A 16427-nucleotide genomic window follows, 5' to 3' on the forward strand; every position below is an offset into this window, starting at 1 on the left:
TTTATTATTTATTCAGTATTTTCCCCTTTCTATTTCCTATGAATTTAAGTTCTTTACATGAATAGGTTTTCCCTCTTGTGAATTCTCTGATGTTGACTAAGGTGTGAGCTCTGACTGAAGGCTCTTCCACACTCACTGCATTCATAGGGTTTCTCTCCAGTGTGGATTCTCAAGTGTCGAATAAGGTGTGAGCTCACTCTGAAGGTTTTTCCACATTCACTACATTCATAGGGTTTCTCCCTGGTGTGAATTCTCTGATGCAGGATAAGATGTGAGTTCAGGCTGAATGCTCTCCCACATTCTTTGCATTCAAAGGGTCTCTCCCCAGTGTGAATCCTTTGGTGTCTAATCAGATCTGAGCTCCCCCCAAAGCCTTTTCCACACTCATTACATTCATAGGGTCTCTCTCCAGTGTGGATTCTCTGATGCCTAATAAGCTTTGAGCTGTGTCTGAAAGCTTTTCCACATTCATTACACTGATGGGTCTTCTCGCCAGTGAAAACTGCTGCATGTTTAATAAGGTTTGGGTTCTTGAGAGATTTCCCACATGGGTGAATTTTTTCTCCAGCATAAATTCTCTGATGCTTAATAAAATCTGAATTCCATTTGAAACTTTGGTCACAGGTACTGTGTTTACAAGATTTCTGGTGTGTAAATTCATTTGAGTTCAGATTTAAGTTTCTCTCACACCCATCATGGCTTATTTCACCTGTAAGTGTATTTTTGTGGGTGAGGATTTTACTGAAAGCTGCATCCTGAGCAGATGATGATTTCCGAGACTCCCCTGAGTCTTTTTCCTGCTGCCTCTTTACCTTGCCTGCAGACTTACAGATGTCTTGAGGCTCAGCAGATCCTTCTGACAAAAATTCTGAAATTCTTCCTGATACAATTCTCTGTGATTCCATTTTCTCATAAATGTCCAGCTTTGGCATGGATTCACTGTTTTCACTCTTGTTATCTAAAAAAAATGATGAAAAACTAAAGAGGAAAATACTTGCTTGCTGAACTAAAAGAAGGTAAAACTTTGAGATACACCCAAGATAGTTACATAGTAGCCATGATTTGGCTACTCTAAAAACGTGACCTTTCAAATGAGAGGAGGGATGGATGAGGATAGAAGAGAAAGAATAATTGGTAAAAGCATATGTATGCAGTAGTTGGCAGAGAAAGGAAAGACATGTGAGATGAGCAGACGACAATAGAGAAGAGTAGGAAGAGGATCATCAGCAGCAAGAATGGGAGTGGGGGGAACAGGTAAGAAGACAGAACTATGAAATGTGACTGAGAAGGATCTTGGGGAACTTTGGGTCTATATTTCTACTGTTAGAGGGTGAAAGGGAGGCACCATTTTAAAGAAAGTAGATGAGGACATAGATGCATAGAGAAAAGTAAAATTATAGACTCAGGTATGTGTATGTGGTGGGAAAAACCTCCATCCATCTATTCATCCAATCCATCTGTCCATTTCTTCTTCATCTTTCATGGATAATCAAATTCTGTCATTTCTGCTAAATGTCCCCTATATACCTCTCTTTCTTTACATTTCTGTTAACTATAGAACCTCACCACTTCCTGTTCAGATAACTGTAACAGCCTCCTTATTGTTTCACTCAAAGCTATTCTTCCTAGTCATCCTAAATACTCTCACCAGACTAATCATCATTAAACCTTGTCATTCTTACACCCTACTTAGAAATCCTAATCTCCTCTACAATACATCTGAGCTCTTCAGACTCATTTATGATCTAGTCCTCACAAATCCTACCTTCTAGCTCATCAATCTATACTGTGCTCGTGACTCTATATTAAACTGGAATCAAGCTGCTCCTCTTTTTATAGGGTTTCCTTTGTCTAGAATAAGCTAGGATGGGAGAAGGGGTTAGGCAGTACTGGTCTTAGGGTGGGAAAATTTACAGTTTTAGATGAGATGGATGGAAATGTTTCCAGAACAAACCTGAAAGCAGAATTTGGGTAATCTTAAAAATTACTGTAATCTATTCTTAGGTTTATTTTTTGGGACCATATACACCTAAAGTGATACTGAGTCCTTGAACGTTTTAAACAATGAGTTTTAGAACAGCAAAGAGGATTCTATGGAGGTAGTCAGCACAAGTATGGCCAACTTTCTGTAAAAACATGAGGGCTTTGTAAAACTAAAAGTAAAATAAAAAGGCAATAATATGGATCTTGTTCTATGTATCTGTGAATTGAATTATATTCTATTTTATAATATATAATATAATAATATATAATTCTGTATATATTATATAATTCTATATAATTCTGAATTATATTCAGAAATGAATTATATTCTATTTCTGAGTGTATCATCACATATTTGTCTCTTTTTTCCTATCATTATATCTGCTTCCCTATTAACATATTTTATTTCTATGCATGTGTTTCTTTCACTTTTGCCTCTTTTCTCATTCCCTGACATTTTCTCAACCCATTCATTTTCTTTCCTTTAATTAGCTCATAACATGAAAACATCTCATGTTTTAAAAATATTCTAGATAAAGAATAAATGAAAAAGGAGACATTCTGGATAAAAAACAAAGTTCTCTCTCTCTTATTTTGAATGGCCAATGACACAAAAGGAAAAGAGTTCTCTCTTTCTTATTAAGTAATAAAGGAAAGAACTGTCTATAGTTACTAAGAATAGTCTTAGAAGGGAGGTTCACCGTCCCAGCACTTCAGGGTCATGCACCACGTAGAGTATTGCTCCTTACCACAGTCCAGTAGGAGCTGGGGTTCTGAAGAACCATGAAGGGCCGTGGGGTCCACTGGCTGGAACTGGACACTAAGTGCTGGCCCAGGAGTTGCCACTTTTCTCCTGAATGGTTCTTGTCCATGTCCACAGGCTGGAATCTGAGAAAAACAAAGTACATTTGGGCTTATGAGAGAATCCCAGTTGGAATTGAACATCTTCCCAAACCAAAGAGAATCTTCCAGAGTTATACAAAACTGGGGAAGGAAGAATTAAGTCTGCCCCAATTGTAAAAGGTAGCATAGTACCTAGCAGAGAGGGAAGAGTTCCTACAAAGCTCACTTTGGGAGCCTGGTGCCTCAGATGGTAAAGTGTCTGCCTGCAATGCAGAAGACCCGGGTTCAATCCCTGGGTTGGGAAGATCCCCTGGAGAAGGAAATGGCAACCCACTCCAGTACCCTTGCCTGGAAAACCCCATGGACAGAGGAGCCTGATAGGCTACAGTTTGTGGGGTCGCAAACAGTTGGACATGACTGAGCGACTTCACCTTCACTTCTTTTTCACAAAGCTCACTAGATATTCAATCTCAGGTCCTTTTCTCCCTATGTGCGACTCCATCCATCCTGGAGGTCTTAGATCCCCCAACCCCTTTGTACCTGGAGTACAGCTTCATCAGTTCCTCTCTCTAAATCTTCCAGTAGGGTCACTGCCTCTTCTCCACTCTCTGGGTAATGTTCACGCACCCAAGCCTGCAGATCCTCTGGCAGGATGGCCAGGAACTGTTCCAGAATTAGCAGCTCCAGGATCTGCTCCTTGGTCTGGGTTTCTGGCTTCAGCCACTGACAGCAGAGCTCCCGGAGCTGGCTCAGTGCCTCTCGGGGCCCAGGAGAATCCTGGTAGCAGAACTGCCGGAACAGCCGCCGGCAGAGCTCCTGCCTGAGGGGATCATTCCTCTGTAAGCAAGCATCCTGCCTCCAGACAAAATCTTCCTCTTCCATCTTCACTATCAGAAGTCCTTCATCCTCCTGAAGGTTCTGAGCTGCAGCTTTCTTTGATTTAGTTGCCATCTTGAAATAAACTGTATTATCAGAATCCCACTTCTGCTCGGTGAAGAGCCTTTTTTAGTTTTAAGAACTCTCCTGAGGGATTAAAAAGATTACTATTACTATACAGGAAGACAAAAGATCACATCATAGAAAAAGTCATTCTCCATTATACAAAAATTGGCTGGGCATTTAAAAGCACTGAAATAAATACCTGTTTTGTGGACTTACAACTGTTACATAATTTCCACCTAAAAGCAGCTTAAAATTTAATTTTAAAAATAAGATGATTTATAGGCATTAAATATAAGACAGTATAAATATAAGGCAATAACAAATATTACTTTGTCACATGCAATTAAATTATATATTACTCATAAATAAAATAATCATCAAAAAATAGAAAAATGACAGAAGTGCTCAATAAGTTGGGGATGGGAAAGAGCACAGTAGGTTTCAATACTCAGGAAAAGCTTAATTAAAAAACCAACTTCTGATGAATGGATAGAATTTGACTAGGATGTTGGGAGAGAGAGAAACAGGAAATTATAAGCAAGGAACACCTTGAACAACTGGTTAATGGTAGGAACACAAGTGGGAAGGCAAAATGTCAGTAGGTTTGCATAAATAAATTATAGAGACAAAGGTTCTATTGAAGGAAGCTTCAAATGTCAAGCTCATGAATTCAGAGTTTATCTTTTAGGCACTGGGGAACCAATGAAAGCTTCTGAGCAGAATGGCCTGATACTGTTTGTGGAGATAAATATATTGTTCATCTCTAGCATGGACCATAATAGGATAGAAACATAAAGAGGCAACTGTCCTCAAAGTGTGGGGAAAATACAGGCTTGAAGTGAAGTCGCTCAGTCGTGTCCGACTCTTTGTGACCCCATGGACTGTAGCCTACCACACTCCTCCGTCCATGGGATTTTTCCAGGCAGAAGTCCTGGAGTGGGTTGCCATTTCCTTCTCCAGGGAAAATACAGGCTTAGAATGTTATAATTATTCAGAACACTGAACTAGGATTACTAACACATCTCTTAAATAATAAAAATCAGGCAACTTTCCTTAAAGGCCGAGGTTAACAATTTCAGCCTAACGAGCTTCTTCTCTCAAAATCTTAGATAAATCTGTTTCCTTTTGTCTCAACAATTCTCTCAGTCTTCTGAATTTAATGGCTCAGTCCATGTCCTAGATATCGAGGCCTATTAGATTACCAATAAAGCATAATAAACTGTACCAAGACCTGCTTATCAATCTTTTGTGAATCTTATTGTTAGACATCAGTTCCTCATCTTAGCAGCACTTGGGAATGGTCTGTTTGGCATCTGAACTGAAAAACTGAATAAAGCAATTCAGAAGTGAAGCCCTAGCAAAAGGCAAATATCCACCTTTCAGGTCCTTCTACTAAACATTTCACCAAGCTGACTACTGATTGTTGCACAAACATATACTTTATTAAGACCTTAACACGTCAAAGCATTGGGCTAGAAGTTATATAGCAGTGATTTCTAAGAAAGTCTGAATTCAGAACTGGGTTCACTGCCTGTCATGTGAGAATGTTGTTAAAACAGATTCCTTGGCCTTCTGCCTATGGTGATGCTGATGTGGTTAATATGGGATATGCCTGGATTTTCTGTATTCTGATGTACAGATATAAGGAGTTTTAAAAACAGTGTTTGAGTTTCCAAGGAGTTTGCAAAAGAGTTGGAAAGAAATGACACAAAACACACATGGATACAGAACATTTAAATAACAAAACCTGCTTCACATGATACTGAAAATGTGTGATAAATGTTGAAAGCTGAAGTACTCAACAGATTGTATGGTAAAGACACTAAATAGCTTAATGGTTCTGAGGTAGGGGGAGAATGTGTATGTATGTGTGCAAATATTTCCTACAGGTGGTGGGGGTTAACCTGAACAATAAAGGATAAGAAAGATCCAGAAAGGCTAAAAGGAACAGAGAGTAAGCAGTTGAGAAAGTGGGAATGAACAGCAGATTGATGGTGAGACCAGTTTACAGGGTGTAACTGGAGTGACTAAAAATTCTAATACCTCTGAGAAAGAATTAATTAACTTGACTTTTGAGTTCTAGGTTCCTAACACTTAACATCTGTGGATAAAACACATATCATCTTGTATTATTTTCAATGTTTTTTTAATTGATTGGCGCTCCATGAGGTTAAGGACCATGCATTATTAATATTTATTCTTAAGTTCTCACTTTTGTTGATTTATTGGATAAAAGGGGAAATTAAGAAATATGAGTTTCCTATTGCTTTGTATATTCTGTATTTTAGATGCTAATGAGACATTCACTTAGAAAAACATTTCCAAAAGATATTAAGAGATTTTAATGGAAAGAAGTTAGGAATGGAAATACAAGTTTAGATAAGATCCATGGAAAGGGCAGTTAAAGATAAATACTGAGGATAATTCTCCGAGAGTATGAAATGAAGCTCACAGGCTTAGACTGAATCTTGGAAAACAAGAGTCTGAGTGGGTGTAAATGAGGTAAAAATTTAGCAATGACAGAGGAGGAAAGTGGGAGGGGGGTTTGGAGCTGTGATTTTTTGTCTCAATTCTTACTAATTTATTGGGACATTCTTTTGATATAGAGAGCTAATTTAACTTCTTGTTATGTTTTCTAGACGTGTTAAGTGTTTACCAGGTAGTGTCCTAATACTTTATGGGCATTATCTCATTCTACAACATATGTTACCTGAAAGTTAACATATGTTAACTTTCAGATAGCTGAAAGTTCTGTCTTCAGATGTTTAATCACTTCTTATCCACTTAAAACAGCCCACAACTCTAGATAAAAATCATCTAATTTGCAAGGACTTGATATATTCTCCCTAAAGCTGGGTTTCAAATGTCTTAATAACCTTAAACTAGTAAACATTTTTTGAGCATCTAGTGCTTTACAATCACTGTGTAGGAGGAGCGTTACAAAACTAGCTAAGCAAATATGTAAACAAATATTACAACAGAGTAAGGAGTGATTAGTTACATTGGAGGTTTGGTAAAGAGAGTAAAGAGTAATCAGTTACACGGGAGAACTGGTACTGTGGTTTCCTGTTGAATGAGTAGGTTCTTAGTGGATGGGTAGCTTCCGGGTGTGTACCATGGAATAGAAGTATGAGGTATGCGGGGCTGTACCTCCAGTAGAGGTCACAGAGTGGAACAGGGGATTCACAGTGCGTGATGACGAAGGCCCTCACAGCACCTTATGTTTCTCACAGAGGCATTTTCCGGTCTTCCAGCTAACTTGCTTGCTTTGCTGTCTGGTCTCTCATTCTGGAACGCGATACTCGTTTCAATATTAGTTTTCAGGCATCCCTAGTACACAGGGAATACTAAATATTTACTATGTGAATAAATTTCATGAGGATGCCGGAGCTGTCCCACTTTTCGTAAAAAACGCGGGTTACTCCTCCCAGGATGAGAGCAGGACTCTGGGGCTGACTCTGGGACAGTTTCTTCTGGCAGAACGCAGTCAGCCCGAGACAGATGCCACCCTTCCCCGCCTCGCCCAACTGAGTCAGGTCACTTCTTTTCCCAGTGACCCCAAAAATCTCAGTCAGCAGGAAGGCCCGTAGTCCCCCAAACCACGCCCTCTCACCGCTCAACGATGACGTCACGCGCGGCGGGGTAACTATGGAAACTCCTATCCATTCCAGATATAGGGCGGCGCAAACGCTTTCCCAACGCCAAACCTAGTTCTACACTTCCTCGGGATTCCTCTGAGGTCCCAGGTCCAGAGTGTCACAGGGATGTTGCAATCCCGAAGGGAACATGATAGGGACTGGGTGTTTAAAGGAGACAAAGGACCGGACACCTGGGTCCCCAGACCCGGACTCACCTCTCCCACAGGGCTGGTTCCAATCGGACACTTCCGGTGGAAGGACGGCGCTGCACGACTTCTCAAGGCTTCCTTTCACGGAGACTTTTGAGGCTGCGCAGAAGGAGGCGGACTGACTTTGGACTGCACTTCCCAGAAGCCTTCGGGTATCCTCAGGGTCTGGGACTCCATTTCCCAGGCATCTTTGCCAGTCTTGGGAGCTCTCGGAGCTTGGAGGGGGCGTTTTTTCCTCTCTGTAGCAGTAAGCTTGCCTTTACATCTCATGTGAGCCTCATCCTTAACTTTTTAATGAGCCCATTTCAGTCTCAGTTCAGTTCAGTTAAGTTGCTCAGTCGTGTTCGACTGTTTGCGACCCCAAGAACCGCAGCACGCCAGGCCTCCCTGTCCATCACCAACTCCCGGAGTCTAACCAAACCCATGTCCTTTGAGTCGGTGATGACTTCCAACCATCTCATCCTCAGTCGTCCCCTTCTCCTGCCTCAATCTTTCCCAGCATCAGGGTCTTTTCAAATGAGTCAGCTCTTTGCATGAGGTGGCTAAAGTATTGGAGTTTCAGCTTCAACATCAGTCCTTCCAATGAACTCCCAGGACTGATCTCCTTTAGGACATTTCAGTCTCAATTTTTAAATTGAGATATAGTTGATTTACAATATGTTTCAGGTGTACACATATTTCACAATTTTTAAAGGTTATACTACATTTATAATTATTATAAAATGCTCTGTTGTTATAAGTATATTCCCTATTCTATACAATATATCCTTATAGCTTATCTATTTTATTTATAGTAGTTTCTACCTGTAAGTTCCCTACCCCTAACTTGCTCCTCTCCCTCCCTTCTCCCCACTGGTAATCACTAGTTTGTTCTCTATATCTATGAGTCTATTTCTTTTTGTTATACTAACAAGTTTGTTTTATTTTTTAGGTTTTACATCTGTGATATATGCAGATGTATATTTTACATATGTGATATATATTATCTTTTTCTGTCTGACTTATTTTGCTAGTATAGTTCTCTCCAAGTCCATCCACCTTGCTGCAAATGATAAAAAAATTTCATTCTTTTTTATGGTTGAGTAGTATTCCATTGTATTTATATAGTCTTTATATATTTATCTATTGATGGGCACTTAGGTTGCTTCCACATCTTGGCAATTATAAATAATGCTGCTATGAATATTGAGGTGCATGTATCTTTTCTAATTAGTGTTTTTTTGATTTGTTTGTATATAAATCCAGGAGTGGAATTACTGGGTCATATGGCAATTTTTAGATTTTTGAGATGCCTCCATACTCTTTCCCACAGTTACATTTACACCACCAACACTGTACAAGGGTTTCGTTTTCTCCACACCCTCATGGTTTTTGTGCCAATACCACACTCTTTTGATTTCTGCAGCTTTGTAGTTTTTCTGAAGTCTGAGAGGGTTATGCCTCCAGCTTTGTTCTTTTTCTCAGCATTGCTTTGGCACTTCTGGGTCTTTTATGGCTCCATATACATTTTAGGATTATTTGTTCTATTTATATGAAAAATGTCATGGGTAATTTGATAGAGATTACATTAAATCTGTAGATTGCTTTGAGTAGTGTGACCATTTTAATAATATTAATTCTTCCAATCCAAGAGCATAAGATATGTTTCCATTTCTTTCAGTTTCCTTTATCGATAGTCTGCTTCTCCAACCCTTCCAGCAATTTTATGAATTCCTGATGAGTTCATAATGAACAGTACTTCTTCATTAAGCTTTCTGTTTAATTAGGAATAATTGATTTCTTATTTGCAACTAAGATATCTGGTACACACAAAGATCTCTCAAGAGACAGGGAATTGTGAACTGGTTGATTTTTGCTGTTGCTTCTGTCCTTGCACCAGTGTTATTTACATTGATCTTTACATGCTCCAACAAATTTTTCTGATCGCTCTCTCATAAAAGAGTAAAAACCACAAAGGTAATTTGTAGAAGGTCTTCTTATCATAAGTAAATACATATTTATAGCAGGATGTCTTTTAAGAAAAACCTGTATCTTTATCTCATCTCTATCTTTTTATGTTTATTTCTGTCTCTCAGTGATCACATCATAAAAAATGAACATTTTTAAAAACCAGCTTTGAGGAGATATTTTGGATGGTATGACTTAAAATATGGGATTTACAGCCTATGGAACAATGCTTTTTGCAGGGCTTTGGGGAACACTGTGGACACAGAGAATGTTAAATCAGATATGATTTTTAAATAAAAATTCACAAGGGCATATGATTTCTATTGCTGGCAGGGTCTACTCATATAGGCAACTCTATGCATTTCGCAGAGTAAATAACCACAAAAAGTTTTAAAATTTAAATTGATAATAGCCTCCCAGGTGATTTTTTGTGGAGCATCATGAAGATATATAGGTATAGACATAGACAACAGATATAAATCCTACTTTTAACACAAAGGAATAAAGACCGATTATGGGAAACACATATAATATAGCTGTAAAACATGAATAAAACATTGGGGTGAGAAATAATCCATCCCCCATTCTCACCAATCCCAATATGGACCCTTCACTGCATTAAGGTTAATTTATTCAATACATTTGCTCATACACACCATGGTCCTCCTTACCTAAAATTCTTCCTCATATATTTTGAATATTTTCATTATTCCTTTGTAAAACTCATCTGCAGTTAAGACCCAGATTAAAGTACCGTCTTTTCACTGAAGCCTTACTTGACCTCTTAGCCTTTACTAATATCTTCGGTTTTCTTACCTCAACTTGTAGTCATGGTTTGAACCTTTCATTACATAGCCCATTTATTCTTTACTGTTTTTCATGAGTGACAATGTAATTACCTATTCCTGTCAACTCTAGGGCAGTCCTAGGGAAAAGATCTTTTGTGTTCTTCCCGTGGTATATTCCTGCATTAATCCTAGCCATATGGGATGTCTTAATGATGCATTTGAATGCTGATTGCATATTTATATTGTGATTTTCAGAGACTTTATATATAAATATTTGCCCACATTATTAATATCCTAGGGAACTCAAGGGGATAAGTCCTAGGATCATGTCATTCCTAGAGTTTGTAGCAAAGTGAGGTAGGTGTCAAGTTTAATTAGGTATTTTGTAGTTCAGTTCAGTTCAGTCACTCAGTTGTGTCCAACTCTTTGCAACCCCATGGATTGCAGCACACCAGGCTTCCCTGTCCATCACCAACTCCCGGATCCTCCTCACACTTGTGTCCATTGCATCGGTGATGCTATCCAACCATCTCATCCTCTGTCAAACCCTTCTCCTCCCATCTTCAATCTTTCCCAGCATCAGGTTTTTTTCAAATAAGTCAGTTCTTCCCATCAGGTGGCCAAAGTATTGGAGTTTCAGCTTCAGCATCAGTCCTTCCAATGGACATTCAGGACTGATTTCCTCTAGGATTACAGGTGGGATCTCCTTGCAGTCCAAGGGACCCTCAAGAGTCTTCTCCAACACCACAGTACAAAAGCATCAATTCTTCAGTGCTCAGCTTTCCGTATAGTCCAACTCTCACATCCATACATGACTACTGGAAAAGCCATAGCTTTGATGGACCTTTGTTGGTAAAGTAATGTCTCTGCTTTTTAATATGCCGTTTAGGTTGGTCATAACTTTTCTTCCAAGGAGCAAGCATCTTTTAATTTCATGGATGCAGTCACCACCTGCAATGATTTTGGAGCCCCCCCAAAATAGTCTGTCCCTGTTTCCACTCTTTCCCCATCTATTTGCTATGCAGTGATGGGACCAGATGCCATGATATTAGTTTTCTGAACATTGAGTTTTAAGCCAACTTTTTCACTCTTCTCTTCCACTTTCATCAAGAGGCTCTTTAGTTCTTCTTCGCTTTCTGCCATAAGGGTGGTGTCATCTGCATATCTGAGGTTATTGATATTTCTCCCAGCAATCTTGATTCCAGCTTGTGCTTCATCCAGCCCAGCATTTCTCATGATGTACTCTGCATATAAGGTAAATAAACAGGGTGACAACCTACAGCCTTGACGTACTCCTTTCCTGATTTGGAACCAGTGTATTGTTTCCATGTCCAGTTCTAACTGTTGCTTCTTGACCTGCACACAGATTTCTCAGGATGCAGGTCAGGTGGTCTGGTATTCCCATCTCTTTCAGAATTTTCCACTTGTTGTGATCCACACAGTCAAAGACTTTGGCATAGTCAATAAAGCAAAAGTAGGTATTTTGTAACAGCTTTTCAGTTATGATGAGAATGAAAATAATGATCTCATTAGGATTTACCACCTGTTGAACTCAGCCAGAATGAATCACTGGGAGAAGATTTTGCTCTGGCCTAAAATCTTCTTTAAAGCCCCCTTCAGCTCATTGTTCCTTAGACTGTAAATGAAGGGATTCACCACAGGGACTACGATCATGAAAATTATTGATGCTGCTGAGTCTTTTTCAGTTGAATTGTTAGATGAGGAACTCATATAGACCCCTGTGATTGCTCCATAGAAAAGAATGACCAAGGCGAGGTGAGACCCACAGGTGGAGAAAGCCTTGAATTTTCCTTGGACAGAAGGGATTTTCATCACAGCAGAGATAATGAGGCTGTAGGATGCCAGGATACACACTGAGGGTACCACAAAGATTAACCCCACCACAGCAAGAACCAAAAACTGATTAAGACTGGTGTCAGAACAGGATAGAGGGAGGAGAGCATTGATATCACAGAAGAAATGGTGGATGACATTGTTAGAGCAGAAATACAGACGGGTCATCATAAGGGTGTGCAAGAGGGGGTTCAAAAAGGCAATCACCCAAGGTCCACCCACGAGGGAGATGCAGAGGTGCTGGGTCATAATGGTGGAGTAACGCAAAGGGTGACAGATGGCCACATAACGGTCATAGGCCATTGCTGTGAGAAGGAAATTGTCCATGTTGGCAAACATCATACAGAAATACATCTGAACCAGGCAGCCAGGATAGGAGATGGACTGAGTCTGTGTTTGGATGTCCAGGAGCATCTTGGGTACTGTAGATGAAGGAAGGCAGAGGTCCACCACAGACAAATTGGCGAGGAAGAAATACATGGGCGTGTGGAGGCGATGGTCTGAGGAAATAACCAGCAAGATGAGTAAGTTTCCAAACAGCCCTGCTAAGTAGAGACACAGGAAAAGTGCAAAAAGCAGCTCTTGTTGCTCTGGCCAACTTGAGAAACCCAGGAGGAGAAATTCAGAGATGCTGGTTTGGTTTTCCCTTTCCATCACTTGAATGTATCTGCATGAAGACCAGAGGATGACTTTTTTTTGGCGGCAACTTGTGGCATGTGGACTTCCCCAACAGAGATCAAACCTGTGCCCCCTGCAACTGGACCATCAGGAAAGTCCTGGAGGATGAAATATTTTTGACAGAAAAAAAAATTCTCATTTTTTACATACTCAACTAGTCTTGTCTCATTTACTAAATATATTCTCTTTAGGCCATCCTATTTTCTCACTGATCTCCTTTAGGATGGACTGGTTGGATCTCCTTGCAGTCCAAGGGACTCTCAAGAGTCTTCTCCAACACCAAAGTTCAAAAGCATCAATTTTTCGGCGCAAGGAAAGCTGAGCACTGAAAAATTGATGCTTTTGAGCTTTGGTGTTGGAGAAGACTCTTGAGAGGCCCTTGGACTGCAAGGAGATCCAACCGGTCCATCCTAAAGGAGATCAGTCCTGGGTGTTCACTGGAAGGACTGATGCTGAAGCTGAAACTCCAATACTTTGGCCACCTCATGAGAAGAGTTGACTCATTGGAAAAGACCCCGATGCTGGGAGGGATTGGGGGCAGGAGGAGAAAGGGACGACAGAGGATGAGATGGCTGGATGGTATCACTGACTCTATGGGCATGGGTTTGAGTGAACTCTGGGAGTTGGTGATGGACAGGGAGGCCTGGCGTGTTGCGATTCATGGGGTTGCAAAGAGTCGGACACAACTGAGCGACTGAAATGAATTGACTGATTTCCTCTCTGATGCTCTCTACCAAGCCTCAGTGGACCTTGTGTGTTAGTCACAGTCATGTCCAACTCTTTGTGAACTTATGGACTGTGGCCTGCCAGGCTTCTTTGTCCATGGATTTCTACAGGCAAAAATACTGGAGTGGGTTGTCATTCCCTTCTCCAGGGGATCTTCCCAACCCAGGGATTGAACCGTGTCTCTTGAATTGCAGGCAGATTCTTTACTGTCTGAGCCACGAGGGAAGTCCAAGGTCAGTGGACCTTAGGCTTGATCATCCATTTCTTCAGTTGATTTACTTACTGGGACCTTTCCTCATCTGAGGTTTCCGAGGATCTCTGTATATCTCCCCACAGTAGGCAAAGACTCTCTTCCTACTTTCCATGTTGACACCAACTGTTGCACATTCTCCATTTTGTGTGGCTGCCTGTCAGCTGTGTGTTGGAACATATCTGTGAGTCTGACACACTAAAGGACTCCATGCCAAACATGGAGATTTAAATGATGAATATTTTACAGGTTTTTGTTCAACCCCACATGAACCATTGTTCTTGGAAATAAGTCAGACATCTACCATTTAGGATTCATAAGATGTAAATAAACTATTTTATCTTTTCAAGATAAAAAGAAAAATTATAGTAATGTGCTTGAAAAATGTAAAAAGTTAAACCTCCAAAAATTAGTTTGCCTGAACACTGTGAGAAACATAGGACTATATTTATAAATATTTTTAAAAGTTATATAACACATGTAGTAACAGACAAAGGATTAACCTCAAAAATATACAAGCAACTCCTGCAGCTCAATTCCAGAAAAATGAATGACCCAATAAAAAAATGGGCCAAAGAACTAAACAGACATTTCTCCAAAGAAGACATACAGATGGCTAACAAACACATGAAAAGATGCTCAACATCACTCATTATCAGAGAAATGCAAATCAAAACCACAATGAGGTACCATTACACGCCAGTCAGGATGGCTGCTATCCAAAAGTCTACAAGCTATAAATGCTGGAGAGGGTGTGGAGAGAAGGGAACCCTCTTACACTGTTGGTGGGAATGCAAACTAGTACAGCCACTATGGAGAACAGTGTGGAGATTTCTTAAAAAACTGGAAATAGAACTGCCATATGACCCAGGAATCCCACTTCTGGGCATACACACCCAGGAAACCAGATCTGAAAGAGACACGTGCACCCCAATGTTCATCGCAGCACTGTTTATAATAGCCAGGACATGGAAGCAACCTAGATGCCCATCAGCAGATGAATGGATAAGGAAGCTGTGGTACATATACACCATGGAATATTGCTCAGCCGTTAAAAAGAATTCATTTGAATCAGTTCTAATGAGATGGATGAAACTGGAGCCCATTATACAGAGTGAAGTAAGCCAGAAAGATAAAGACCAATACAGTATACTAATGCATATATATGAAATTTTAAAAGATGGTAACGATAACCCTATATGCAAAACAGAAAAAGAGACACATGTACAGAACAGACTTTTGGACTCTGTGGGAGAAAGCGAGGGTGGGATATTTCGAGAGAACAGCATCGAAACGTATATTATCTAGGGTGAAACAGATCACCAGCCCAGGCTGGATGCATGAGACAAGTGCTCGGGCCTGGTGCACTGGGAAGACCCAGAAGAATTGGGTGGAGAGGGAGGTGGGAGGGGGGATTGGGATGGGGAACACATGTAAATCCGTGGCTGATCATGTCAATGTATGACAAAAACCACTACAATATTGTAAAGTAATTAGCCTCCAACTAATAAAAATAAATGAAAAAAAAAGTTACATAACACATGTAGTTATATAATACACTGTGTGTTCTTCTTTAGTAGATAAGGCTAAAGAGGAACACATAGAAAAAGTTATGCCCAAATGTGGCTGATGTAAAAGATTCCCTTTTAATAGTTTTGTAATATTTTAACTGTAACTACAAAAAAAGGCTTAATGTTTATAAAGTGTGGTTAATACTTGTGCTCCTGCATTTCTTGGAGTTGTAGAAAACACGAAATAATAGAAGGCAAAGCTCCTAATGCAAGAAACTTGAAATCAGGTTGTGGATGGAACATACTGTCATTAAATAATTAAGAAAATTAAATAATTGTCATAGAAAATAATTCAGAGGACAAATGTCCACATATACATGTGAATAATTTCAGAAGAATGGAGGACTCTCTAAAAGACAGAAAAAATCCTGGGAAGTGTGGGCTCTGAGGTCAGACACAGTGAAACGAGACCCCAGGTCACTTAACCTCTCTAAATCTTAATTTTCTCATATATAATAATGGCACCTACCTTAAAGGTTGTTGTGAAAATGAAGTGAGTTGGTGTACAGCAAAGGTTTTAGCAAATAGTGATTACTCAATAAATGCAAACTATGGTTGACAAAGCCAGACTAGGGGTAAAGCAGGTTTCTTTCTTGTCTTCACAATGGCTGTTTTGAATCTTTTTTCTCAAACTTTTTACTCCAGTATGTCCCTTCATATCAATTACTTCACTTACTGTAGTTTCACAGAAAATAGAAGCCAGTGCTAGATGGATGTGCCTGACTTCTTGACATGATGCAGAAAACTTGTCTGCATCCAATTTATCCTTCCTTTCCCCCTTCCCTCATTTTACAAAAAAGTCTTATCTTTCTTTCCTGAAAAGATTGACACCTCCACATATGTCCCCCCCCTTTCCCACTTCTCTTAAAACTCCCTTCTCTTTTCTATAACTTGAATGTTCTCCTGCTATGTTGGACTCATACTTTCAGCTTCGGTCTCTTCCATCTTCAACATCCCTTTCCAGATCCATGACTACTTCTGGCTTCTTCCTGACTCTC

The 16427-nt window shown here is 39.9% G+C and overlaps 1 protein-coding gene across 4 annotated transcripts; it reads right to left on the minus strand.

The window, feature by feature from the left end:
* ZNF165 (zinc finger protein 165) lies at nt 1-7694 on the minus strand. Of its 4 annotated transcripts, none has more exons than XM_065912015.1 (4): nt 7622-7694; nt 3367-3849; nt 2733-2871; nt 1-958 (listed from the first exon to the last, which is right to left on the minus strand). In XM_065912015.1, exons 2-4 carry the CDS (start codon nt 3775-3777, stop codon nt 54-56), a joined length of 1455 nt encoding a protein of 484 aa, XP_065768087.1. In that variant the 5' UTR covers nt 3778-3849; nt 7622-7694; the 3' UTR covers nt 1-53. The 4 variants fall into 4 exon arrangements, with proteins under 4 accessions (XP_065768087.1, XP_065768088.1, XP_065768090.1 ...); XM_065912016.1 differs by lacking the exon at nt 7622-7694 and adding an exon at nt 7382-7549; XM_065912018.1 differs by lacking the exon at nt 7622-7694 and adding an exon at nt 6986-7034.
* Nucleotides 7695-16427: the final 8733 nt, after the last annotated feature.

The sequence above is a fragment of the Muntiacus reevesi genome, chromosome 20, assembly GCF_963930625.1.
Source record: "Muntiacus reevesi chromosome 20, mMunRee1.1, whole genome shotgun sequence".
NCBI classification, from domain to species: Eukaryota; Metazoa; Chordata; class Mammalia; order Artiodactyla; family Cervidae; genus Muntiacus; species Muntiacus reevesi.